Source organism: Danio rerio, chromosome 3 (assembly GCF_052040795.2).
Source record: "Danio rerio strain M-AB ecotype USA chromosome 3, GRCz13ab, whole genome shotgun sequence".
Lineage (NCBI taxonomy): Eukaryota > Metazoa > Chordata > Actinopteri > Cypriniformes > Danionidae > Danio > Danio rerio.
Window position 1 is genome coordinate 5458696 of NC_141023.1, and position 22805 is coordinate 5481500.

General features: G+C 35.1%; 1 protein-coding gene and 1 long non-coding RNA gene across 3 annotated transcripts in view; one reads left to right on the forward strand and one right to left on the reverse strand.

Moving 5' to 3' along the window:
- Window positions 1-392: 392 nt before the first annotated feature.
- Window positions 393-22805, reverse strand: part of jpt1b (Jupiter microtubule associated homolog 1b) — a 38072-nt gene continuing 15659 nt past the window's right edge. The window contains exons 3-5 of one of the 2 annotated variants that reach the window (XM_087242386.1): window positions 14356-14465; window positions 8704-8758; window positions 393-865 (exon numbers count right to left, since the gene is read on the reverse strand). In XM_087242386.1, the coding sequence (XP_087098512.1) occupies window positions 750-865; window positions 8704-8758; window positions 14356-14465 (281 nt within the window). In that variant the 3' untranslated portion in view covers window positions 393-749. 2 annotated transcript variants of the gene reach the window in all.
- LOC147845463 (uncharacterized) lies at window positions 3560-7637 on the forward strand. Its single transcript, XR_015480343.1, has 3 exons — window positions 3560-4682; window positions 5359-5652; window positions 5844-7637. It is a non-coding gene; the product is annotated as an uncharacterized LOC147845463 (long non-coding RNA).

Sequence of the window (22805 nt, forward strand, 5' to 3'; positions counted from 1 at the left end):
AGACTCATCCCTATTTTCAATCATTTTATTTCAATGCAAGGTTGGTTTGTTTTTGAATGACGAAGATAAATCAATTACGCACATTTCTTCCAAGGGCGCCAATAATTTTGACCACAAATGCGCATGTTTATTTTAAAAAAGTGATCTCAATTTTAAAAGTAAAAATACTGCAGTAAAAACACGGCTCATTTTAAAATGTTTATAAACTCACTGATGAGAAGTTGTTGATCAGACACAATATGGCTTCAGTTGAGAAACGTGAACGACTGATACACAATGTGTCGACTTTTCACATACAAACTGACCCAGACTATATGAAAACAGCAAATATTGTGAATGACAGTCAAACAAAACCATGCTGAAAACACACCAACATCAAAACCCAAACACAGTCAAATTCATATCAATCTTTATTTGTACTTAGAAATTTTGCGCAACAATTCTTCTCTTTTCTTTTGTGTGTTTGTTTTTTCGCGGTCGATCTGAATCTCTCATGCCATTATTCCTGCAGGAGCGGCTGAAACGGACCTCTTACATAAAGTGCTTCTGTCAACGATCGCGTCGCTCTGCTTTTTCTTCTTTCGTTTTTTCTTCTTCTTCTTGTTTTTTTTTTGCAATAGAAAAATGAAAAGACGGTGGAGGACAAAAAATTCCCATGGCTCACGAGAAGAGTGAAGGAAAGGGCAGATCCGTTAAAAAAAGAGGAGGAAAGGGACAGAAAGAGCAGAGATAGTTCAGTGAAGGCTTCTTCAGCCCAGGATCAGGCTGGATTTTCCTCCTGGAGGATTCCTGCGGCCGGACGCGTTTCCAGCAGACGGCTGAGCGGAGGCCGAGGAGGAGTCCTCTTTCTGCTCCACACACTCCTCTGAGAAAACACACACACACAGCACAGTGTTTAGGAGATTCACGCACAACAGCACAGCAGATAAAATACACAGATTCACACACACACACACACACACACAGGTTTAGTTCACTATATCAGTGAGAAAATTTCATAGACTTCCATTAGGTTAATGATAGCATCCATGCCCTACCCCTAACCTGAACCCTAAAACAACCCTCACAGAAACAAGTGTACATCAAAACATACTAATAAAAACATCAGGGCCTGTTTCAGTAAGGAGGTTTAAACAACACGGAGTTTAAACTTGAACTCTGAGTTGATTTACCGAGAGATTAAAAACTCTGAGTTTTCGGTTTCAGAACAGCTGATCTGAGTTGGGTCAATCAACTTTGAGTAGACCAACTCAGAGTTAAGCGCGCACACCGTGACTTTAAAAAGGCATTATCAATGGAGCGCAGACATTACGAGTGACTATGACAATATCTTATAAAAGAGATCAGCATTTCTTTCTCCAGCTGAACTTGATGTTCTCATGCAAAGTTATAGCAAATATGAGTGTGTATATTTAAAAAGAAGCAACCATCAGTGAAGAAGAGACAGATAGCGTGGAAAACAGCTGCTCAAGATAATGCCTAATTTCACTTTAAGTATTTAAATATTTAAGTATAATAAAATAAGTAATGTCATTTGTGACGTTTATATATTTTTTCTAAACTTTATACATTTATTAGTTTTAAATGATTTAACAGTGCACTTGTGTGTCTGCCTTTTTTATTGATCAAGTGATAGAGGTTAATACAACATTTAGAAGATAAGCAGTACTAAAAATAATTTTTAGAAAGAATAATAATCCCATTAATCTAGTTAAAGTGCTTGTCGAAGATGAATTTAATTTAATTATTTATTAAAAAAAGATAAGCCATTCTAGTACAGTTCTTCTGTGTGTGACTAAAATGTAGGCAATAGCTGTGTTTCCATCCAAATATATTACATAAATGTATGTGCAAAACTGGAATATTGCATAAAAGATGCGAATAAAACTCCATCCAACGAGTCTAAGAGAAAAAAAATCGTCACTTTCTGATTAAACTGGCACCAAATATCAACAGTAAAAACAGAATTTACTGTGGTAGAAGAAGCTGCGTCAATTAATTCTTTATTTAGCCTAATTAATGTACTTGCGCCTCGATGTCAAAAGACAATGCTGAAACACAATGAACACGTGGGGGCGTCTGCTATGAGACGCGGAGACTCTTCACACGCACCAGACGTTCGGAGGTAATTAATAATATACACTAATACTGAAACAGTAAAGGCATTTTAGAATGACTAAAACAACATTTAAGACATGTTACAGTGTGCTCAGCCTGCTGGTTTGTCCATTTACACACATTTTCATTATCATATGATCATGATCTTTTTTTTAATGTACATACTGTAATTTGTTCAGTAAAAGTGTTTCCATCGTAGTTTATGCGCACATTTTCTATCGAATAAAAGTTTATCCTACTCAGTTATGCGCGTTTTTTATGCATATTTTAAAAAGTTATGTGCATCATGACGTTTCCATCAATTGTTTTTATGCACGTATACAAAATGAGCATTAAAATAGGTGGGTGGAAACATAAGGCTAAGGCGAGAAATACCGCTTCATCTTTAAAAAAGGGGAGGAGACAGACAGAAACTCTGAGTTTAGAGAATAAAACCTGCTTCTGACCAGGTTAGATTCACAGAGTAAGTTACCACAGTAACTGACTCTGAGTTAAAGTTACCTTTCTTTCAGAAACAGGTTTGACTTACCCTGCTTTCTCGAGTTTAACAAACCTGCCATTTTGAAACGGAAAACCCAGAGTTTCTCTCATTTCAGGGTTAAAATACTCTGAGTTTTCAGTTAACCTCCTTTCTGAAACAGGCCCCTGGTTTGCTTATCCAGGGTATATACAAGGGATGTCAAACTCAATTCCTGGAGTGCCGCAGCCCTGCACAGTTTAGTTCCATCCCTGCTCCAACACACTTACCTGCAGGTTTCAAACAAGCCTGAAGGACTCTATTAGTTTCATCAGGTGTGTTTAGTGTTGGAACTAAAGCCGCAGAGTGCAGGGCTGCGGCTCTCCAGGAATTGAGTTTGACATCCCTGGTATATACTGAATTTCTTAAGTTGAATTTATTACCTTTTTTAACACCTTCAAAACATTTTTTTTATACCAGCACGACTTAGAGCTGCAACTGTAGTGGAGTAAATGAAATATCTTTCCAATTGGAATAACATATTGCAATTAAGATGTACATTTAAGTAGAGCAGAGGGATTAATCAAGATGTCACAGTAACAACAGAAGTGGGTTTTATATGTATAAAAATGTCAATTTTCTGTATAAATAAATGTAACTTGTTCTTGGCATAAAAAATAAAGGGAAAAAAAAAAGTAACAATAGCCGCTATGCTAAGAACAGTTCGGTACAGTTACGGTTGTTTCTCCACTGAGCCTGGAACTGCGCGGCATGATTACAAACCGTTCTAGACATGGTTAGACGTGCTAAACTGCCGATAGATTCTACTGTGTTGACGTCTCGGCTCTGTTGCCAAGCTACCACCAGTGTTGCTAGATATAGTGGACTTTTTACAGCCCAAAGGCTGTCCAAAACCCACCCGAATGCACAAAATATAAAATATTAACCTAATATTTTGCCCGTTTTAATTTTTTTATTTTATTTAAATCGAAATTTATTTATAATTGTTATATTATTGTCATAATTGTTATCCACACAGCAACCAACACCAGCAGTCGCAGAACCACAACATGACCAGATCACATCGAAACACTAGAATAAAGGCCTGCGCTTAACACAAATTGAAAATTTATCTGAAAAAAAAATGGGTCTCGAAAATGTAATGACTTTTTAATCCTTTTTAATGCCCTTAATTACAGTTAATTTACAACCCCGCGGACGCCCTGTTATAAGCTATTTTAATTATTGAGCAGTGAAGTGTCCAATAGTGGGTCATTTTTATATCTCACTATAAAAGGGAGGACAATAGAGTCCTCAAGAGTATAGTTAAACCAGTATACACACCAAGGTTTGTTTCATTTCCATTGTTTTTTCTATAAGATTAATGATAGTGACTCTGGCCTAACCCCAGCCCTAACCTGAACCCCTCACAGTAACAGTTGCACATCATTACATACTAATAAAAAACATCTTCTGGTTTATTCATATGCACTTTTAAGGTGCAGCAAATGAGGGTTACTTTAAGGCGCAGTGAAATGTCCACTAGTGTGATGTTTGATATTTCACTATACAAGAGAGGACAATTGAGCCCTCACAAGTATAGCTAAATCTGTATATATTTACACACACAGGTTTGTTTCACTATCTTAGGACTTAACAGACCTTCATTGTTTTTTCTCTCTATTAGGTTAATGATAGCGATGGCCTGACCCTAGTCCTAACCTGAACCTTTACAGAAACAGTTGCAAATCATTAGATATGAATACATTGATTTATAAGCACTTTTATTGAGTGAGGAGCAGTGAAAGTGTCCACTGGTGGGTTGTTTAGATAACTCACTATATAAGTGACAATTGTGCCCACAATAGTATAGCTAAACCTGTACACACACAAGTTTGCTTCACTATCTAAGTGAGGACATCATATTCACGTCATTAGATACTAATAAAGAAAAAAAAATTCTGTCCAAATTATAAAGCACTATAAATCAGTGAGAAATGGTGAATCGTCCTCGAGGGTTGTCTCAGGCCTCACTAGAAGGAAATTTAAGTCCTAACAAGTATAGCTACACCAGTACACTCACAGGTTTGTTTTACTTCTTCTGAGGGTGCTTTCACACCTACACTTTTGTTTCGGAACGTATCTCGTTTGCCCAGTTAGCGCGGTTCGTTTGCCATATGTGAACAGGGCAATCGCGCTCTGTTCCGCGCCAAAGTAATCGCTCCGAGATCGCTTGAGTGAGGTGGTCTTGGCTCGATTGAAACGAACCCTGGAGCGGTTCGATTGCAGTGAGAAAGCGATCCGATCCGAGCGCGGTTATATCACAGTGTTTTATGGATATGTAATAGGCTTACGGCTATATGAAGAGAGAATTATGAGTAGGGCAGGAAGTTTCGCGAGTCTCCGGATGCCCGCAAACGAGTGATGATCTTCCTGTAATCTCGCGTCTCTCTCCCAGTCCTCAAATAGGCATCGTTGCGCACCCTTCTCACCCCTCCCCACCGTGTCTCTCCTCAGACACGTCACGTGCGCGCACCCTGTCAATCACCACCAAACCACCACCTCTCCTGACAGCTGAGCGGGACGCTGCAAAATAAACCCTGACACTCTGACCAATGTGAGGAGAGTTTACTCGCACGTGACTTGTTTTAGCTCTCTTAGTCCGTTTAGGAACTTTGCAATGTGAAAGCGAACCGCTCCAAGAGCAAAGAGCAACAATGTAACAATTTTAATCTCTGTTTCGGAACAACTGAATCGATTCAAAGGTGTGAAAGCACCCTAAGAGCATTAAAGATTTCCATAGTTTTTTTTTTTTCTATCAGGTTAATGGTATGGCCTGTGGCCTAACCATAGTCCTAACCCAAACAGAAACAGCTGCACATCACTGGATACTAATAAAACAAGTTCTGCCCAATTTATACACACTTTTAATCAGTTAGGAGCAGTGAAAATGTCCACTAGTGGATTGTTTTAATATCTCACTCTACAAGGGAGTACAATTGAACTCTCACGAGTAAAGTTAAACCAGTACGCACACACACACACACACACACACACACACACACACACACAAACAGGTTGTTTTTACTTCTACTGTGAAAACATTAGATTTCAAATGTTGTTCTATCAGGTTCATGATCGTGTCTGTGGCCGACCCCTAGCCCTAACCCGAACCCTAAACAAACCCTGACAATGAAAGAGGGTTACTTTTGAGGTGCTGTGAAATTTCCACTAGTGGGTCGTTTTGACATTTCGCTATAAATGTGAGGACAATTGAGGCCTCATTCAGTACACACACACACACTAACACACACACACACACACAGGTGTGTTTCACAATTTTAGTGAGGACATTATAGACTTCCATTGTTTCTCTATCAGGTTTAGGATAGTGACTACGGCCTAGCCCTAACCTTCAGAAATAGCTGCACATCATTAGATGCTAATAACACATCTGGTTGATTTACAAACTCTTAATTAGTGATGTGTCCAATAGTGGGCTCTTTTAATAACCTACTATATAAGCTGGGACAATTGAGCACTCAGAAGTATAGCTAAACCTGTAAACACAAAGCAGACATGAACTTTTGCATTAGCAGAGTTCAATGCGGAGTCACGTTTCAACATGAAAAGGACAGAGCTTCATATCATACAGTCACGGCTTTACAGGGACAGTTCACACTAAAATGAAAATGTACATAAAGTGCATTCAAACCTTTGTGAGGTTTTTTTTTTTTTTTCAGATAAACACAAAACTTAATTTTTCCTACTAGGGAAGTCAATGGTTAAAGGTTTTCAACATTTTTCTAAATAACTTCTTTTGTGTTTAAGAGAAGAAGGAAACAATTGCATTTGCAACAAGTACAGAAATGACCATTTTCATTTTTGGGTGAACTGCCCCTTTAAACTAGGGCCTTTATGCTAAATCTCTCAGTCAGATCAGTACTAGATAAAGAAAATCAACATTAGCACCTGTTTATTTTTTCCCCATTTTCCGTTTAACGAAGAAGATATTTTCAACACATTTCTAATCATAATAGTTTTAACTCATCTCTAATAACTGATCTATTTTATCTTTGACATGATGACAGTAAATAATATTAGATATTCTTCAAGACACTTCTATACAGCTTAAAGTGACATTTAAAGGCTTAACTAGGTTAATTAGGGTAACTAGGCAGGTTATTGTAGAGATGGTTTGTTCTGCAGACTATCGAAAAAAATACAGCTTAAAGGGGCTCATAATTTTGACCTTAAAACCGGTATTAAAAAATTGCTAAAATATTATCAGACATACTGCGAACAATTGCTGAATCTGTTAAACATCATTTGGGAAATATTTAAAAAAAGCAAAGTAATTCAAAGGGGGGCTAATAATTCTGACTTCATTCTTACACGCTATCATGCACAAAGCACATGCTGCATTCTGACAGCCACCACAGGAGGCACTGCAGCACATTCAAATCAGAAAACAGATCTCTCTTTCTCAGGTGAAAGGTTAGCTCTTTATTCAATACTATCAGCTAGAACTCTGTGTTTGACTGCACAAATTTACTCAGATCAGCTGACAATAAAAGACAGCAGACAGAGAGCAAGCACTGGATAATATTTACACTTTGCATGAACTGATATATTGCTGTGTGTGTGTGTCTGATCTGAACACTTAAAAGTCACAGCACACACATATATAGTCACAGTAAGAGTATAGGATCACAAAACTATGCTAAAATCACCCAGTGGAAAAAAAAAACACTTAAAGATGATATTAATATTAATCAAAGTAAAAAAAACAACTATAACACTATAAATAAAATGCAAAAATAATCCCTAAACTATTTAGCAAACTTAGTTAATGATTTATCTATTTGCATGCTTGTTTTTAATATCTTTATAAAGGGTTTGAGCTTCATTCCTAACCAAAGGTCAAACTCCCTGATGGTAAAAAGCTGGATTTCCATGAGCTGTAATAAATGGAAAGAACCGGCAGCTGATGCGTGTCGCGTAAGATTACAATTATAAATGATAAATTTATAGATTTATAATGACTTTCCCAGCAGAACACACAGACTACAGCATCAGACAAACTGCAGACGCCATTAATGAGAAGAGCAGACGCACAGATCCTGGAGGAAGAGTGTGTGTGTGTGTGGGTGTGTGTGTGTGTGTGTGTGTGTGTGTGTGTGTGTGTGTGTGTGTGTGTGTGTGTGTGTGTGTGTAAAAGAGCAAGGCAGAGAATTAGTGTTGAATTCATTTGCCTTATCCTACATAATCTACACTGACTGTAATTGAAATGATTTTAATATAAGTTTTAATATTTTATAATTAAATTGATTATTATTTATTTATTGCATCTGTTGTTATTACTTTGTCTGAAATATAGACTATTACTATATAAACTTGAGAAATATTCTGGCAATACTGGAACAAATGAAAGTCATGCACGTAAAGCAACTTAAGAACTTCATGCAAAAACAACTGTGTGTGTTTGTGTGTGTGAGTGAGTGTGTATCTGTGAGTGTGCGCCTCATTCCTGAACTAATGCACATCTTCAGAAAATGCTTGTTTATCTGCAGCAGTTCTCAACAGACACGTCACAGACATGCATGCAAAAATGTACGCATGCACAAAACACACTCAAACACACAAACAAAAACACAAAAAACCCACACACAAAAATGCAGGCACACAAATATACACTGAAACAAAATCAAGCAATTGAACACAAAAGCAAACACACACACACACAAAAACAATACTAAAACGCATGCACACAGCACACTCAAAACAAACAAAAACACAAAAGCACACACACACACACACACACACACACACACACACACGCACGCACGCACGCACAAACACATGCAAAATGCACGCAAGCAAAAACAAAAAAAAACAAAAAAAAATACAAACATCCACAAACACTAAACAGACAAACAAAAACTCAGAAAAACCACACACACACACACACGCACGCACGCACGCACAAACACATGCAAAATGCACGCAAGCAAAAACAAAAAAAAACAAAAAAAAATACAAACATCCACAAACACTAAACAGACAAACAAAAACTCAGAAAAACCACACACACACACACACGCACGCACGCACGCACGCACACCTACCTACAGGAGGAAAGTCAGACTCACCGTGGTTCTCTTGCTCATATTCATGATGATCCTGCAAAACAAAAAACAAATCATTATAATAATACTACATTTCATTCATTCATTTAGTCTTTCATTCATTCATTTAGTCATTCTTTCAAGATCACCAGAGGACACTTTACATAAAGGTAAATAGAAACAAAACCAAAAAAGCAACCAACCAATCAGTGAAAAGTAGACAAGGATACAATAATTTACACATTATCACTTTAACCTATTGAGTTAATAAGCTTTCAATGAACACTGTCAAGTTGAACTGACTAAAACCATTGAAGTTACTTTGTATGAGATTCAACAAAAACAACAACAACAACAAAATAAAAAATATATAATAAGCCAGCAATAATAATGTACACTATTACCTTAACTTACTTTAAGTTAATCAGGTTTAAACAGTTGCGTTAACTAAATCATTCATTCTCCTTCGGCTTAGTACCGCATTTATCAGAGGTTGACACAGTGGAATGACCACCAACTATTCCAGCATGTTTTACACAGCAGATGCCCTTCCAGCCGCAACCCAGTACTGGAAAACACCCACACACACACTATGACCAATTTAGGCCCCGTTTACACTGGTGCGTTTTACTAGCGTTTCTGAACAGCTCTCCGTCTACACCAAAACACTGAAAACGCACATTACATGACCACACACATACTCTCTCTGGCATGTGCTGCAGCCTATCTAGCCAGATGAGAGCTGTGCTAGTCGGAGTGTTCATCAAGCATCTCCCGCTGGATCTAATCTCACTATATTTGCTAAACGTGATATTTAATTCATCATGTTGTCTTTATCTAACGACATATTCCCCGACTTTGGTCTTTTGAATCTATTACTTGTATTCAGCTAACATGTTTTGACTGAGCACAAAGATAAGTTCATAATTAACGTAACCACCTACATTCTGTATATTGACTGATCGCTTGCCTTTATTTCCTATAATGTATAAACTTATTGTACGTTATACTTTTATAATGGCCATTATTGATTATTAAAACTGATATTCAGCAAAAGAGAGGCTGTGTTTCGTATTTTCACTTAAATTGAAAGGAGGCAGTTTTTATAGGCCCTGTTTTGTTATAAATATCCACACAGTGAAGATGACGCTCATATATGCAGCACAACGCCTCAACATTTCTGCTGTCTGTAAGTTGCTAATATTAAAATAAAAATAGGCAGTTCCTTAAATCATGGTTATATTTTATTATTAAGATGGTAAAACAACGTAGCCAGGATGATGTGAATAAGGTTATGAAGTACACTGTTCTCTTTAAAGATTTACCTGACATGTCCTCAGGAGTCTGTTTTCCATATCAAACTTGCGAAGTCGGAACTTACAACTAACTGAACTTTAACTGTGTGTGGGCTACTTAACACTGAGGAAAAGCCCCAATCATAGAGGAGAATGTCGGCAGCCTCGCCTCCATTTTCAGATGTCTCAGTTTTTCCCCATCCACACTGAGATGGAGCAGCAGCGTTTTAGAATGAAATAACCTCTTCAGCTTTTCTAAAACGCTCAGTTTTCGTCGCTCGAGAACTCCGGCATAGTGTGGACAGATGTCGTAACCGTAGCAAAACTTATGCGTTTTCAAACTAAACCGCATTAGTGTAAACGGGGCCTAAGATTACTCAATACACCGAGAGCGCATGTGTTTGGACTGCGGAGAACACCGGGCCTGAATAATTTTATTAAAAGTTAATATGCATTAATTTCAAATTCATTTTAAGGGATTAAAAGGCAGCATTAATGTACATTATTACTTTACCTTCTGTTAATCAGAGTCAAACTAAAGCCTGATTTATACTTCTGCGTCAAGTGACCGGCGTAACCCACGATGCATGCAACGCGAGTAGCTGTACATTTATACTTCTGCGCGCTGTCTCTGTTGGTCTGCATTAACACTTCTGAAACACTAGTTGGCAGTGAGGTGTAAATGTTCCTCTGTGTCGAGATTCTTTCTTTGCTGTTTTGCTTTTCTTGAACACTTCCTGGATGTACAAGTGGCTTAAACTCGCTCATTTTGAGGCAGGAACCGGCGGACGTGCAACAACTTTAACTATGAGGTAAACACAAAACAAAACTTTCCATCCGGAGCTCCTTCACGGGACTCCACACTTGTAAACAATCGCTCTATTGGGCTAGCGGAGTTCGCGCGGCTCTCGGCCCCGCCCAGACTAGTCAACGCTACCAGGCCGACCAATCACAGAGCTTTCGCTACGCGTCGTTGCGACGTGTAGTTACAGTTTTTAAGAGGTGCACGTCAGGGATGGCCACGACGAAGGGTTATGCGTCAGCGCCGTAGCATACGCATGCATTTGACGCAGAAGTATAAATCAGCCTTAACAGTTTAAGGTTGAACTGACTACAAACATTACAGTTAATTTGTACAAGAGGACAAGAAAAGTCAATTTGACTCAACTAAGAACAAAAAGAAAAGGAAAATAACAGCAAGAATGTATTTAATAGAGTACAGATGAGTTAGAAAACAAGCTGATGTGGAAAATTAAGGCAATCAAATCAGTCTAGAAACGTTGTGAATAAGCGAATGAGCCTTTCTGTGAGAACTTTTAAAGGTCTGGAGTGAAGAAAAGACGCGGTGATCTGTGGCTTTAATAAAAGTGAGTAATGATGAACAATGTGCTGTAAAAGCAGAGTCATTCAGAAGAGGAAGAGAGAAAGAAAAGCTTATAAAAAAGCAGATACAAGCTAGACATTCCTGCAGTGAAGGACAAACAACTGAAGTCTGTCCACATAAAGAGCAGAGCAGCTGTGTGTGTTCGCGTGTGTGTGTGTGTGTGTGTGTGTGCGCGTGCTTGTGTGTGCGTGCTTGTGTGTGTGTGTGTGTGTGTGTGTGCTTGTGTGCGCGGCTGTTAACTGGGTGGAGAACAGACGAAGCGTGTTATTTTGGACATGTACAGTCAGTTTGCAGGCCAGTACAGTTATAAGGAAACATCTGAGAGTTTAGTCAGGCTGTAAACGCAGTTCATAAACAGTAAGTGACAGACATTTAATAACAGAAAGAAAAGATTCAATATTAAAGCATGTTGTCGAAATATAATGTATTTTATGGTGTCTTTAGACTTGAGCAGTGTTAAGCAAGCTACTTGACAAATGTAGTGAGCTAAGCTATTAGCTACTCAAAATGTAGCTTAACTACACTAAAGCTACCCCCTGGGAAATGTAGCAAGCTAAGCTAAAAGCTAAATGGCAAAAGTAGCTCAGCTACATCAAAGCTATTTTTGCAATTTTTATTTTTAAATCGAAGCAACTTAAATCCAAGTCAATCACATCTTGGTGATCAATAAAACTGTCAATGAATCATGAGGCAGAATAGTTCAGTTCGGTTATTTACTGTAAATAATATGCTGTACTCAACAGAAACACTTTATAGTATATAACAGCTTCAAAATTTAATAAAACCAGCTGTTACACATTTAAATGCTATAATCATTAATAGTAATGGAAAATATTTTGATAAACAAATATATATATATAAAAAAAATATATATATATTAATATATATATATATATATATATATATATATATATATATATATATATATATATATATATATATATATATATATATATATATATATATATATATATTAGGGATGTAACGGTATCAGAATTTCACGGTACGGTAATACCTCGGTATGAATGTCACGGTACGGTATTTATTGAATCATTTACAGGAAAAAACAAAACTTATGAAAATACTCCAAAAAAGTGCCAAAAGTGTCAATGACATACAAATTAGCCATCTATCTGTAAGCTTTGAACCAGGAACTTCAATTTTAATAACAAAAAATTATTAAACCATGTAAAAAAATAAAGTTTCAATTTAGTATTGTTGAAAACTCATCACATTCAACATTTAATCACTCACTCACTTAGATAGAGATGGGTTTAAAGGAAAATTATCATATAAATATAATCTGGTAAAAGCTGGTATCTCTGGGCATTTACAATGTCCCCTGCAACAGACAAAAACCCTCTCATTTGGGACTGATGTTTCTGGGACAAGAGAGATATGACTTGGCCCAGGTTGACAGCAGTGGGTAACGTTGTGCATTGTCTTTCCCCCATTTGAGAGGACAAACCATGAGTGAGATAGAGGTCTCATGTCTGCATCAATCTGAACAGTGTGCTGACAACACCGCTATTCAGTACGCGCGCGACAACACCGCTATTCAGAACGCGCGCGGCGACAACACCGCTATTCAGAACGCGCGCGGCGACAACACCCGCTTTAGGGTTTTTTAGCTCTTTTTCATCCCCGCTTCTAGCAGCACACTCTATTTCCGCATTACTGGATCTGTAGCGACAACAGACCGCAAGGGATGATGGTCAAGCATGGGCTGATGGGAATTGTAGTTTTTTGGTTACCTCCCGTTCGCTTCATTCGCCTGAGCAAATTTTCTCAGAAGACCTATAGTTTTACCGAGTCATGCGACTACGGTAATATCGAAAAAAATTTATATTGCGGTATGACGGTATTTACAATACCGTTACATCCCTAATATATATATATATATATATATATATATATATATATATATATATATATATATATATATTGTAATAAGCATTATAGTGCTTGTATATTTATACAAGCCGAAGGAAAAAGGAAAATGTTTGAATATATATATTTTGTAGAAATAAAATATATTTTATGTTCAGTCTTTAGACTTAAACATACAATCGAAATATTAATGTAGAAACTAACTATATATCAGTAAAGTCAAATTTTTACCATAGTATAATATAGTAAATTTAAGTTAAAGCATTTAAATAATTACATTAACATTAAAAAAAGCATCTACAAAATAATAAATAAAATATATATAAAAATAAACTATCAATTAATATTACGTATTGGTATAGTAAAGGCAGGTATATTAAAGTAATATAGTTTATTATAGTTAATATAATTATAGTTAAATATAGTAAACTATAGTTAAATCATATTAGAAAATAAATATATGAACATTACCAAAAGCATCTACAAATTAATATATATATATATATATATATATATATATATATAAACACTACCATAGAAACTAATATTACATATTGGTATAGTCATAGTTAGGCCAATATTATAGTGTAATTTAGTAAATTATTGTTAAATCGTATTTGAAAAGAATTCTATAAATTAAGCATCTATTAAATGAGCACATTTTAAAATAATCAAATAAATAACAAATATAAACCATGAATAAAAATAGATCAAATACTTTCATTAGCTGTTTTTTCACTTCGCTTAAAGACCAAAATAACAAAAAGAATTATAAAATCATTATTTACACAACGAATAACACCAAGATTATAAACTAAATCTAATTCAAAGTAACCAAAAAAATAATAATAATAAATAAATAATAAATTTTAAACCACTGAACACTAAAATAAGATTATTATGCAGTGCTATGCACGATGTGAATTTAAATTTTTATATAAAATAAATAGTTTATGTCTGTATTGATGCATTGTCTGTATTGGCATTTATTGGAAGTAAAAGTCTTATTTTGAGTCAGTGGTGTAGTGAGGTATAGCGTGTTTCAATCAGGTCCTGCTGTGGAGTGTGTGTTGGTGAACTGACCTCATGGTTGGGCTGTGGCTCTCCTGCACCTTCATCATACACTATAGCAGGCTGACATCGTCTCAGAGGAGCTGAAGGTTCACCGCACAACACTCCAGACGCTTCTCCACCTGATAAAGAAACGACAACAAGCTATTCAGAGATCAGATAATCACACACATGCAATGAAAATCACAGGACTTTACACTAAATTCTGAGGTTTCAGTTTGAACTTTTCTGGGTTACATTTAAACTGAACTATTGGAAATAAATTTAACTGAACTTGAACACTTTCCTTTTTTTGTATGGAGAAAAAACAACAACTAATAAATAGATTAAAATAGTAATAATAACAATAATTATAAATAAAAACAGATTAACAATAATAATATTAATAATAAAAACAGATTTATAATAATAAATAAAAACTGATTTATAATAATAATAATAATAATAATAATAATAATAATAATAAAACAGATTTATAATAATAATAATAATTATAATAATAATAATAATAATAATAATAATAATTAGTAGTAGTAGTAGTAGTAGTATTATAAATAAATAAAACAATAATAAAATAAAGATGATAATAATAATAATCATCATCATCATCATCATCATCATCATAATAATCATTATGATAAAAAGAGATTTATAATAAAATAAAGAGATTTATAACAATAATAATAATAATAAAACAGATTTATAATAATAATAATAATTATTATTATTATTATTATAAATAAAACAATAATTAAAAAATAAAGATTTACAATAATAATAATAATAATAAACTGATTTATAATAATAATAATAATAATAATAAATAAGAAATATTTATAATAATCATTATTATTATAATTATAATAAATAAAAAATATTTATAATAATAATAATAATAATATTAATAATAATAAATAAAGAGATTTATAATAATAATAATAATAATAATAATAATAATAATAATAATACAGATTTATAATAATAATATTATTAACAATAAATAAAAAACAGACTTTATAAGAGACTAACAGACTAATAATAATAATAATAATAATAATAATAATAGATAAAAATAAATAAATAAAATATATTTTTTAATAAAGGAAGGATAATAAATCCAAAACTGAAACCAATATAACAATATACAATAATATAACCCAAGATCACAATTAGTACACCCCAATAAATGTTTGGGAAAAAATTAATTAATATAAATATTCAGTTTTATAAAGACAAAAAAGGATAACCAGTATAAATATTCTGTAGCCTTTTTAATCATTTGCTTGAACAATTTCAGATGCATTTTTCACATCTGGGATACCATACTGTGTTCCTCAGGAACAAAATAAAATAAAATAAATGAATAAAAATAAGACAAATATATAATAACATTTTATAATAAAAAATAATAGAAAAATGAAAAACAATTCAAACAAAATCAAAACAGACAAAATAAAAGGTATTTCTCCCTTGAGAATCGATCCCATCAGCTTCAAGTTTCAATCCATTATTCATCACATCTGCAGTGCAATTCGGTACAAGCTCATGAGTGTAATGTCAAAGGACATTTGGAACAATAACCATTTCTGGTGTGGTGTTGAATTCACTTTAACATTCACAGTAAAATCTGCACAACGGTATTAAATCATACTTAATTCTCTTGGTTAGTGAAATCACACTCTGATCCACAGCAGCTCTGTATGATCTGTCTGAGTAAATGAGCTATTATTAACACAAACATGCATTATTATTATTATATTATCATAGATGACTGATGTGTGGCTTTCAGGAGCATCTTGAGTGTCGTGATGCTCCACACACACACAGCATTTCAACACTACACCAAGCAAACAAAGAGCCTTTATTATGAAGCTCTATAAACACTGAAGCTCACAGTGAGTCAATGGAGGGATTATAACATCAAATGAACTCAGAAACACACTGCTTCAAGACTCTACTGGAAGAGGCTTTCATTATTTCATTTTTTTTTTAAAGTTTAAATGGTGTATAAGTGAAAAAAAAAAAAAAGTGTATATGAGAAAACAAATGCATACATAGGGGCCACCAATAATGAAATAAATAAACAAAAACGTTATTGCTGTCAAATGATTATTTAAACCACTTATCATAAAATGTGTGTATAAATAATTAGGGATGTAACGGTATCAGAATTTCACAGTACGGTAATACCTCGGTATGAATGGCACGGTACGGTATTTATTGAATAATTTACAGGAAAAACTAAACTAATGAAAATACTCCAAAAAAGTGCCAAAAGTGTTTATTTACCTTAGCACTGATGTTATGATTTATGTTTTTTTTTCACCCTCCTCTCCGTTTGCTCAACCCTAGGTTTCTTATTGGTTTATTATTCTGTCCATCATCATTATGACGCTCTCTGGTTCCACCAATCCCAGGACGAGCCGCAAGTATTTAAAGCCCTGTCAGTCCAGTGTGTGGTGTGCGCCCTGCCTCGGCGTACCCTTTGTGCTTCACGCAATTTGTTTGTGCAAATGCTTCGTCTATTTTGTGATCTCTCAGTTACTGTGATAATTCGAGTTGCTTGTTGAACTTTGTTGGCTTTAAGTAACATAATATGATGATGGTTGTGTGATTCTAAACTAAAATTTAGCGGACTTATCCGTTTTGTTTTGTTTTAGTTTAGATTGATGTTTTGTTAGATTAGTTTGAGTGTTTTGCCACCCGTGTATTTTTGAGTTTTGTAGTTTGATTAGTTTAGTTCGGGTGTCGTACACACTGAAGATCTCGGTTTTTATTTGTGTTTCTTTTTGACGCCTAGTTTAGACATTAGATTTAAGGATTGTTTTGTTTTGTTAATTTCTTTGATTTGGCTTACACTCGTTGTTTTTGTTTAAAGATAATAATTATAAATGTTTGTTTGTTTTTTTTCTCCCCCATTTATTATTGTTACATGTTTTAATTCAATTATAGAGTAAAAGCTTTAAATGAGAGTAACTGAATCTTGCCTCATTATTGATCTGTCGCACACTACACCTGTCTCACTTAAATGTTACAGCATCCCACTTTAACATCATAAAACACGTAACAACTGAACATATCAATGACATATAAATGAGCCATCTATCTGTAATTTTTAAAACAGGAACTTAAATTTTTCAATTTTACTAACAAAAAACTATTAAACCATAAAAAAAAAATAAAGTTTTAATTTAGTACTGTTGGAAACTCATCACATTCAACATTTAATCACGCACTCACTTAGATAGAGATGGGTTATTTAAGGAAAATTATCATATAAATATAATCTGGTAAAAGCTGGTATCTCTGGGTATTTACAATGTCCCCTGCAACAGAAAAAAACCCTCTCATTTGGGACTGAGGTTTCTGGGACAGAGAGATATGACTTAGCCAAGGTTGACAGCAGTGGGTAACGTTGTGCATTGTCTTTCCCCCACTTGAGAGGACAAACCATGAGTGAGATAGAGGTCTCTTTGCGGTACAAGTCAATGTCTGCATCAATCTGAACAGTGTGCTGTGTTCTGCAGTCCCCATGACTGTTTTTAGTCGTATTCCCCGACTTATATTTCACCACAGTCTGGCAGTGCCTGCACACTGTTTTTGTCTCTGTCACCTTTTCTCCTTCTTCGAATCTTTTTAGAAAGAAACCGAAATGCTTCCACACATCCGATTTAAAACCCGCTTTAGGTTCGATCGTTTCCAGCTCTTTTTCATCCCGCTACTAGCAGCACACTCCATTTCCACATTACTGGATCTGTAGCGACAACAGGCCGCAAAGGATGATGGCCACGCCTGGGCTGATGGGAATTGTAGTTCCCGCTACCTCCCGTTCGCTTCATTCGCCTGAGCAAACTTTTCTCAGAAATATAGTTTTGAGTCATGCGCCTACGGTAAAATTGAAAAAAATTACTATTGCAGTATGACGGTATTTACAATATTGTTACATCCCTATTAATAACTCCTATTCACACCGCTGCCAGATTCTGACTTGATTACTTTTATACAACCAGCAGCATTTGCTTTGTGCAGCTTTCATTTATAGGATAGAACTGGTCCGACCGGGTCCTCTGTTCTATCATTACTTAAAAGGCCCCGTGAAAATTATTATTATTATTATTTAATGTTAGTAAGAGTACTGTACATTTTAAGGAAATCTATAAGCTAGTGTGCTTCAAACCAAAGACAAAATTCATGCTTGGAAGATGTGTATCTGTTATAAATGTTTTTGGGGGTGATTTTCAGCCGGATGACCAAGAAACTTAAAATCACAGCAAATGACACCACGAAAAAGGAGCGATTGATCTTAATTCTCAACAATAATATCGGGCAGTCTGCAGAGAAACTTGGCTTTGGGCAGCAGTGGACATTTCAGCGCAACAATCACCCAAAACACACAGCGATAGTGGAAAAGAGATTGTCAGCAGATAAAAATGTCCACGTCTTTAGTGGCCCAGCCAGAGTCCTGATCAAAACCCAATTGAGATTCTGTGGAGGGAGCTTAAGATCAGGGTGATGAACAGTTGGAGCTCATGGCTAAAGATAAATGGAGGAGACATGCAAATAGCAGATCAACAATAACAGGAAGTGTTTGATAACTGTAAGAGAAAATAATGGCTTTTCGGTCACTCTTTATTTTGATGGTCTGTTTGTTGAAGTTAAGCTACACTGCATCTACATGCCAGCTAATTCTCATTAGATTATAAGTAGACTGTTAGGTTGGATTTAGGGTTAAGTCGACATGTACTTACAAAGTTTCTTATAGTCAGATGGAGCAGTATCAACAGATCATAAGCAGACAATCTACTAATACTCAACTGGACCATCAAAATAAAGCGTTACCGGCTTTTCCATCGATTATTGAGAAGAGTATGGATCATTTTGGACCTGCTACTTTTTGTTCAAAATGTAAACAAAAGCTAAAATAATATAATACAATATCTGTACACGATGCCTCTTCTACATCGTCTTATTGTGTTTTGGGAGAAGACGGTGTCATTTCTGTTCACGAAAAACAACAACTGTAAGTCAGAATGAATAATTACGGGCTTTACTAAACACACACACACACACACACACACACACAAACACACACACGCACACTACAATTAAACAACAAAGGCCACACGTATATTTAATAAACACAAATATAATAGATAAATCACATCAATAAATGGAATGTTTTATGAAATAAAATCTCATCCTTTAAATGGAAGGACTCCATTACACTGTTCACTTTCACTGCAGTGTCCACTCATTGTTGAGCAGCAATCCCAGTTTCCATGGCAACAGCCATTCTGGAGGATTATGGGAAGTGTAGTTTCCAATGGGAATAATGTTAACAAAGGCTTCAAGGTAACAGCATGAAATAATGAAATAAATAAAAAGACAAATGCAGAGGACGCTGAGAAGTAGGAGGATGCTGTGAATGGAGGAAAGCTTTTCAGGATGCTGAATAAACTGATGTTGTGTAAAAACAGACAAATTAATGAAATTGAAAGCCTGTCAGCATATTTTTATCATTTTTGCTATAAAAAAAAAATTATAAAAAAAATAAATAAATAAATTTTATATATATATATATATATATATATATATATATATATATATATATATATATATATATATATATATATATATATATATATATATATAAAAAATGCATAACAATATATAAATATATAAATGAATAAAATTAAATATTAAAAATATAAATTAATAAAAATATATATTTGTATTCATTTAAATATTATTTTAACAAAACTATTAATAAAAATTAATAAAAATAAATAAATATAAAAAATTGTAAAATAAATAAATAAAATCAAAATAAATATTAAAAATATATAAATTAAAAATCAAAAATATTATAACAAAAATATGCTGTTTTGCAAGTCGAATGTGAATATTTTATGACATTGATGGTGGGATTGTCCGATAGATTTCATAAATTAGTACTAAAAATCAATCTATAGGCAAGTACATTGTTTACATCAGGCACTTTGTTTACATCTGTAGTTTCTCACTAGGGCAGATTTCTGTGAGACAGCTATGGTTTTACCCGTACATAATATCATGACAGATTTATTCAGATCTATATTCCTAAGGTTTTTACTCTGGCCTTGTTGTTCTATAATTTTGCCTGCTTTGCACAAAAGGAACTTTGAAAAATTACACACATCAACAAAAGCTCTTTTCTCAAAACTGGTTTATATCCATGAATAAGAGCATTTAATGATGTGTATAATACTTCACATCTACGTTTGTGTAAATCAGGCTAACAAAGCCCTCTGTGTGTGTGTGTGTGTGTGTGTGTGTGTGTGTGCTCAAATTATTTTTGCTGCTTTTTAAAACTACCCATTCAAAATGAGCTTAATCAACAATTATTCAGTTTGTTTTGGACAACTTGTGTTATGCTTAATCTACTTAAATTTGTAAAAACAATTAACTTAACCTAATAGTGTTGGTACAACATGAAGGAATTGTGTGGAACCCTGCATTTTTACAGTGTGTGCGCACGCATATAAATCAATCAATAAATAAATAAAGGATGGATGACAAAGCAACCAAATCTTGATATAACGTCCAAAATGCTCTGTATAAACTAATAAATACATAAAGAAAACTAAGAACAATATGGCATTAAAATTAAAGCAGATTATTGAACTCCACTTCACCAAAGCTCAGATTTATCTTCTGAAATGTATGCACACACTTGTGTTATTCAAGCCATTTAAACTCGAGATATTATGTGCTGAACATTTAAAGACAACTTATTATGCAAAGCAGCGGTCATTGAGGATTAAAAGCAGAACTACAACACAGAGTTTGACTTCCATCAGTTTAAACTGCAGACCTCTGCTTCACCCCTGCAGTCTATTCTCAACGCAAACCACAGGAATGTGACTTTACATCCAGATCCGACTCTCATGATCCATTAGCCGACACAATAAACAAATAAAGAGAGAAAACGCCTGCATGAAACACAATGGCCAATCACAACAGCTTCCTGTCAGCTTCCTGTCCTGACACGCTCAACTTCCTGTTGGAGAGCAGATTCGCTCGTTCACTCCGAGAGAAACAAATACACGGCATACAGACGAGAGCTTCACGAAGACAATAATTTACACAACAAAGCACAAAAGATCAGTAGCCACAACAACGGTTTACCATGCCTTTTTTAATAGTCGCCATGTTTTGTTTTTACCCATTGTGTAAATTTAGTTGTGTAAATCACAATGACTTCCAATCTCCAATTTAACTAAAAATACTATGGTTATTTTTTGCTAGCCATAGTCAACAATCACCACAAAGTGACCATGGTTTTGCAATACTGACCATATACACTCACTGGCCACTTTATTAGGTACACCTTACAAGTACCAGGTTGGACCCCCTTTTGCCTTCAGACCTGCCTTAATCCTTCATGGCATGGATTCAACAAGGTACTGAATATACTCCTCAGAGATTTTGCTCCATATTGACATGATAGCATCACGCTGTTGCTGCAGATTTGCCGTCTCCACATCCATGATGCTAATCTCCCGTTAAACCACACCTTAAGATGCTCTATTGGATTGAGATATGGTGACTGTGGGGGCCATTTAAGTACAGTGAACTCATTGTCATGTTCAAGAAACCAGTCTGAGATGATTCACGCTTAATGACATGGTGTGTTATCCTGCCTGAAGTAGCCATCAGAAGATGGAGACACAGTGGTCATAAAGGGATGGACATGGTCAGCAGCAATACTCAGGTAGGCTGTGGTGTTGACACGATGCTCAGTTGGTACTTATGGGCCCAAATTGTGCCAACAAAATCTCCCCCACACCATTTCACTACCATCACCAGCCTGAACCGTTAATACAAGGCAGGATGGATCCATGCGTTCATGTTGTTGATGCCAAATTCTGACCCGACCATCAGAATGTGGCAGCAGAAATGGAGACTCATCAGAGCAGGCAACGTTTCTCCAATCTTCTATTGTCCAGTTTGGGTGAGCCTGTGTGAATTGTAGCCTCAGTTTCCTGTTCTTAGCTGACAGGAGCAGCACCCGGTGTGATCTTCTGCTGCTGTAGCCCATCTGCCTCAAGGTTGGACGTGTTGTGTGTTCAGAGATGCTCTTCTGCAGACCTCTGTTGTATCAAGTGCTTATTTGAGTTACTGTTGCTAAAATAGGCTATTTGGCGGAGCGCCTTCCGTTTTTCCATCACCGCATTATCTGATGGCCGAATAGCAAATGAATCTTTCAAATGAATGAATCATTTAAAGCGGTTCTTCTTAATGAACCGAATGATCCAGTCCAGCAAATTCAACTGATTCTTTCGGACCGATCTGAGAACCGATGAGCTGTTAATACTGCGCATGCGTAACTTTCGGTTTTGTTTTGTTTTTAACCACTTAATATATAACAAACGGTTGTGTATTTAATATAAACAAGTTATTTAGAGTCATTTAACTCAAGT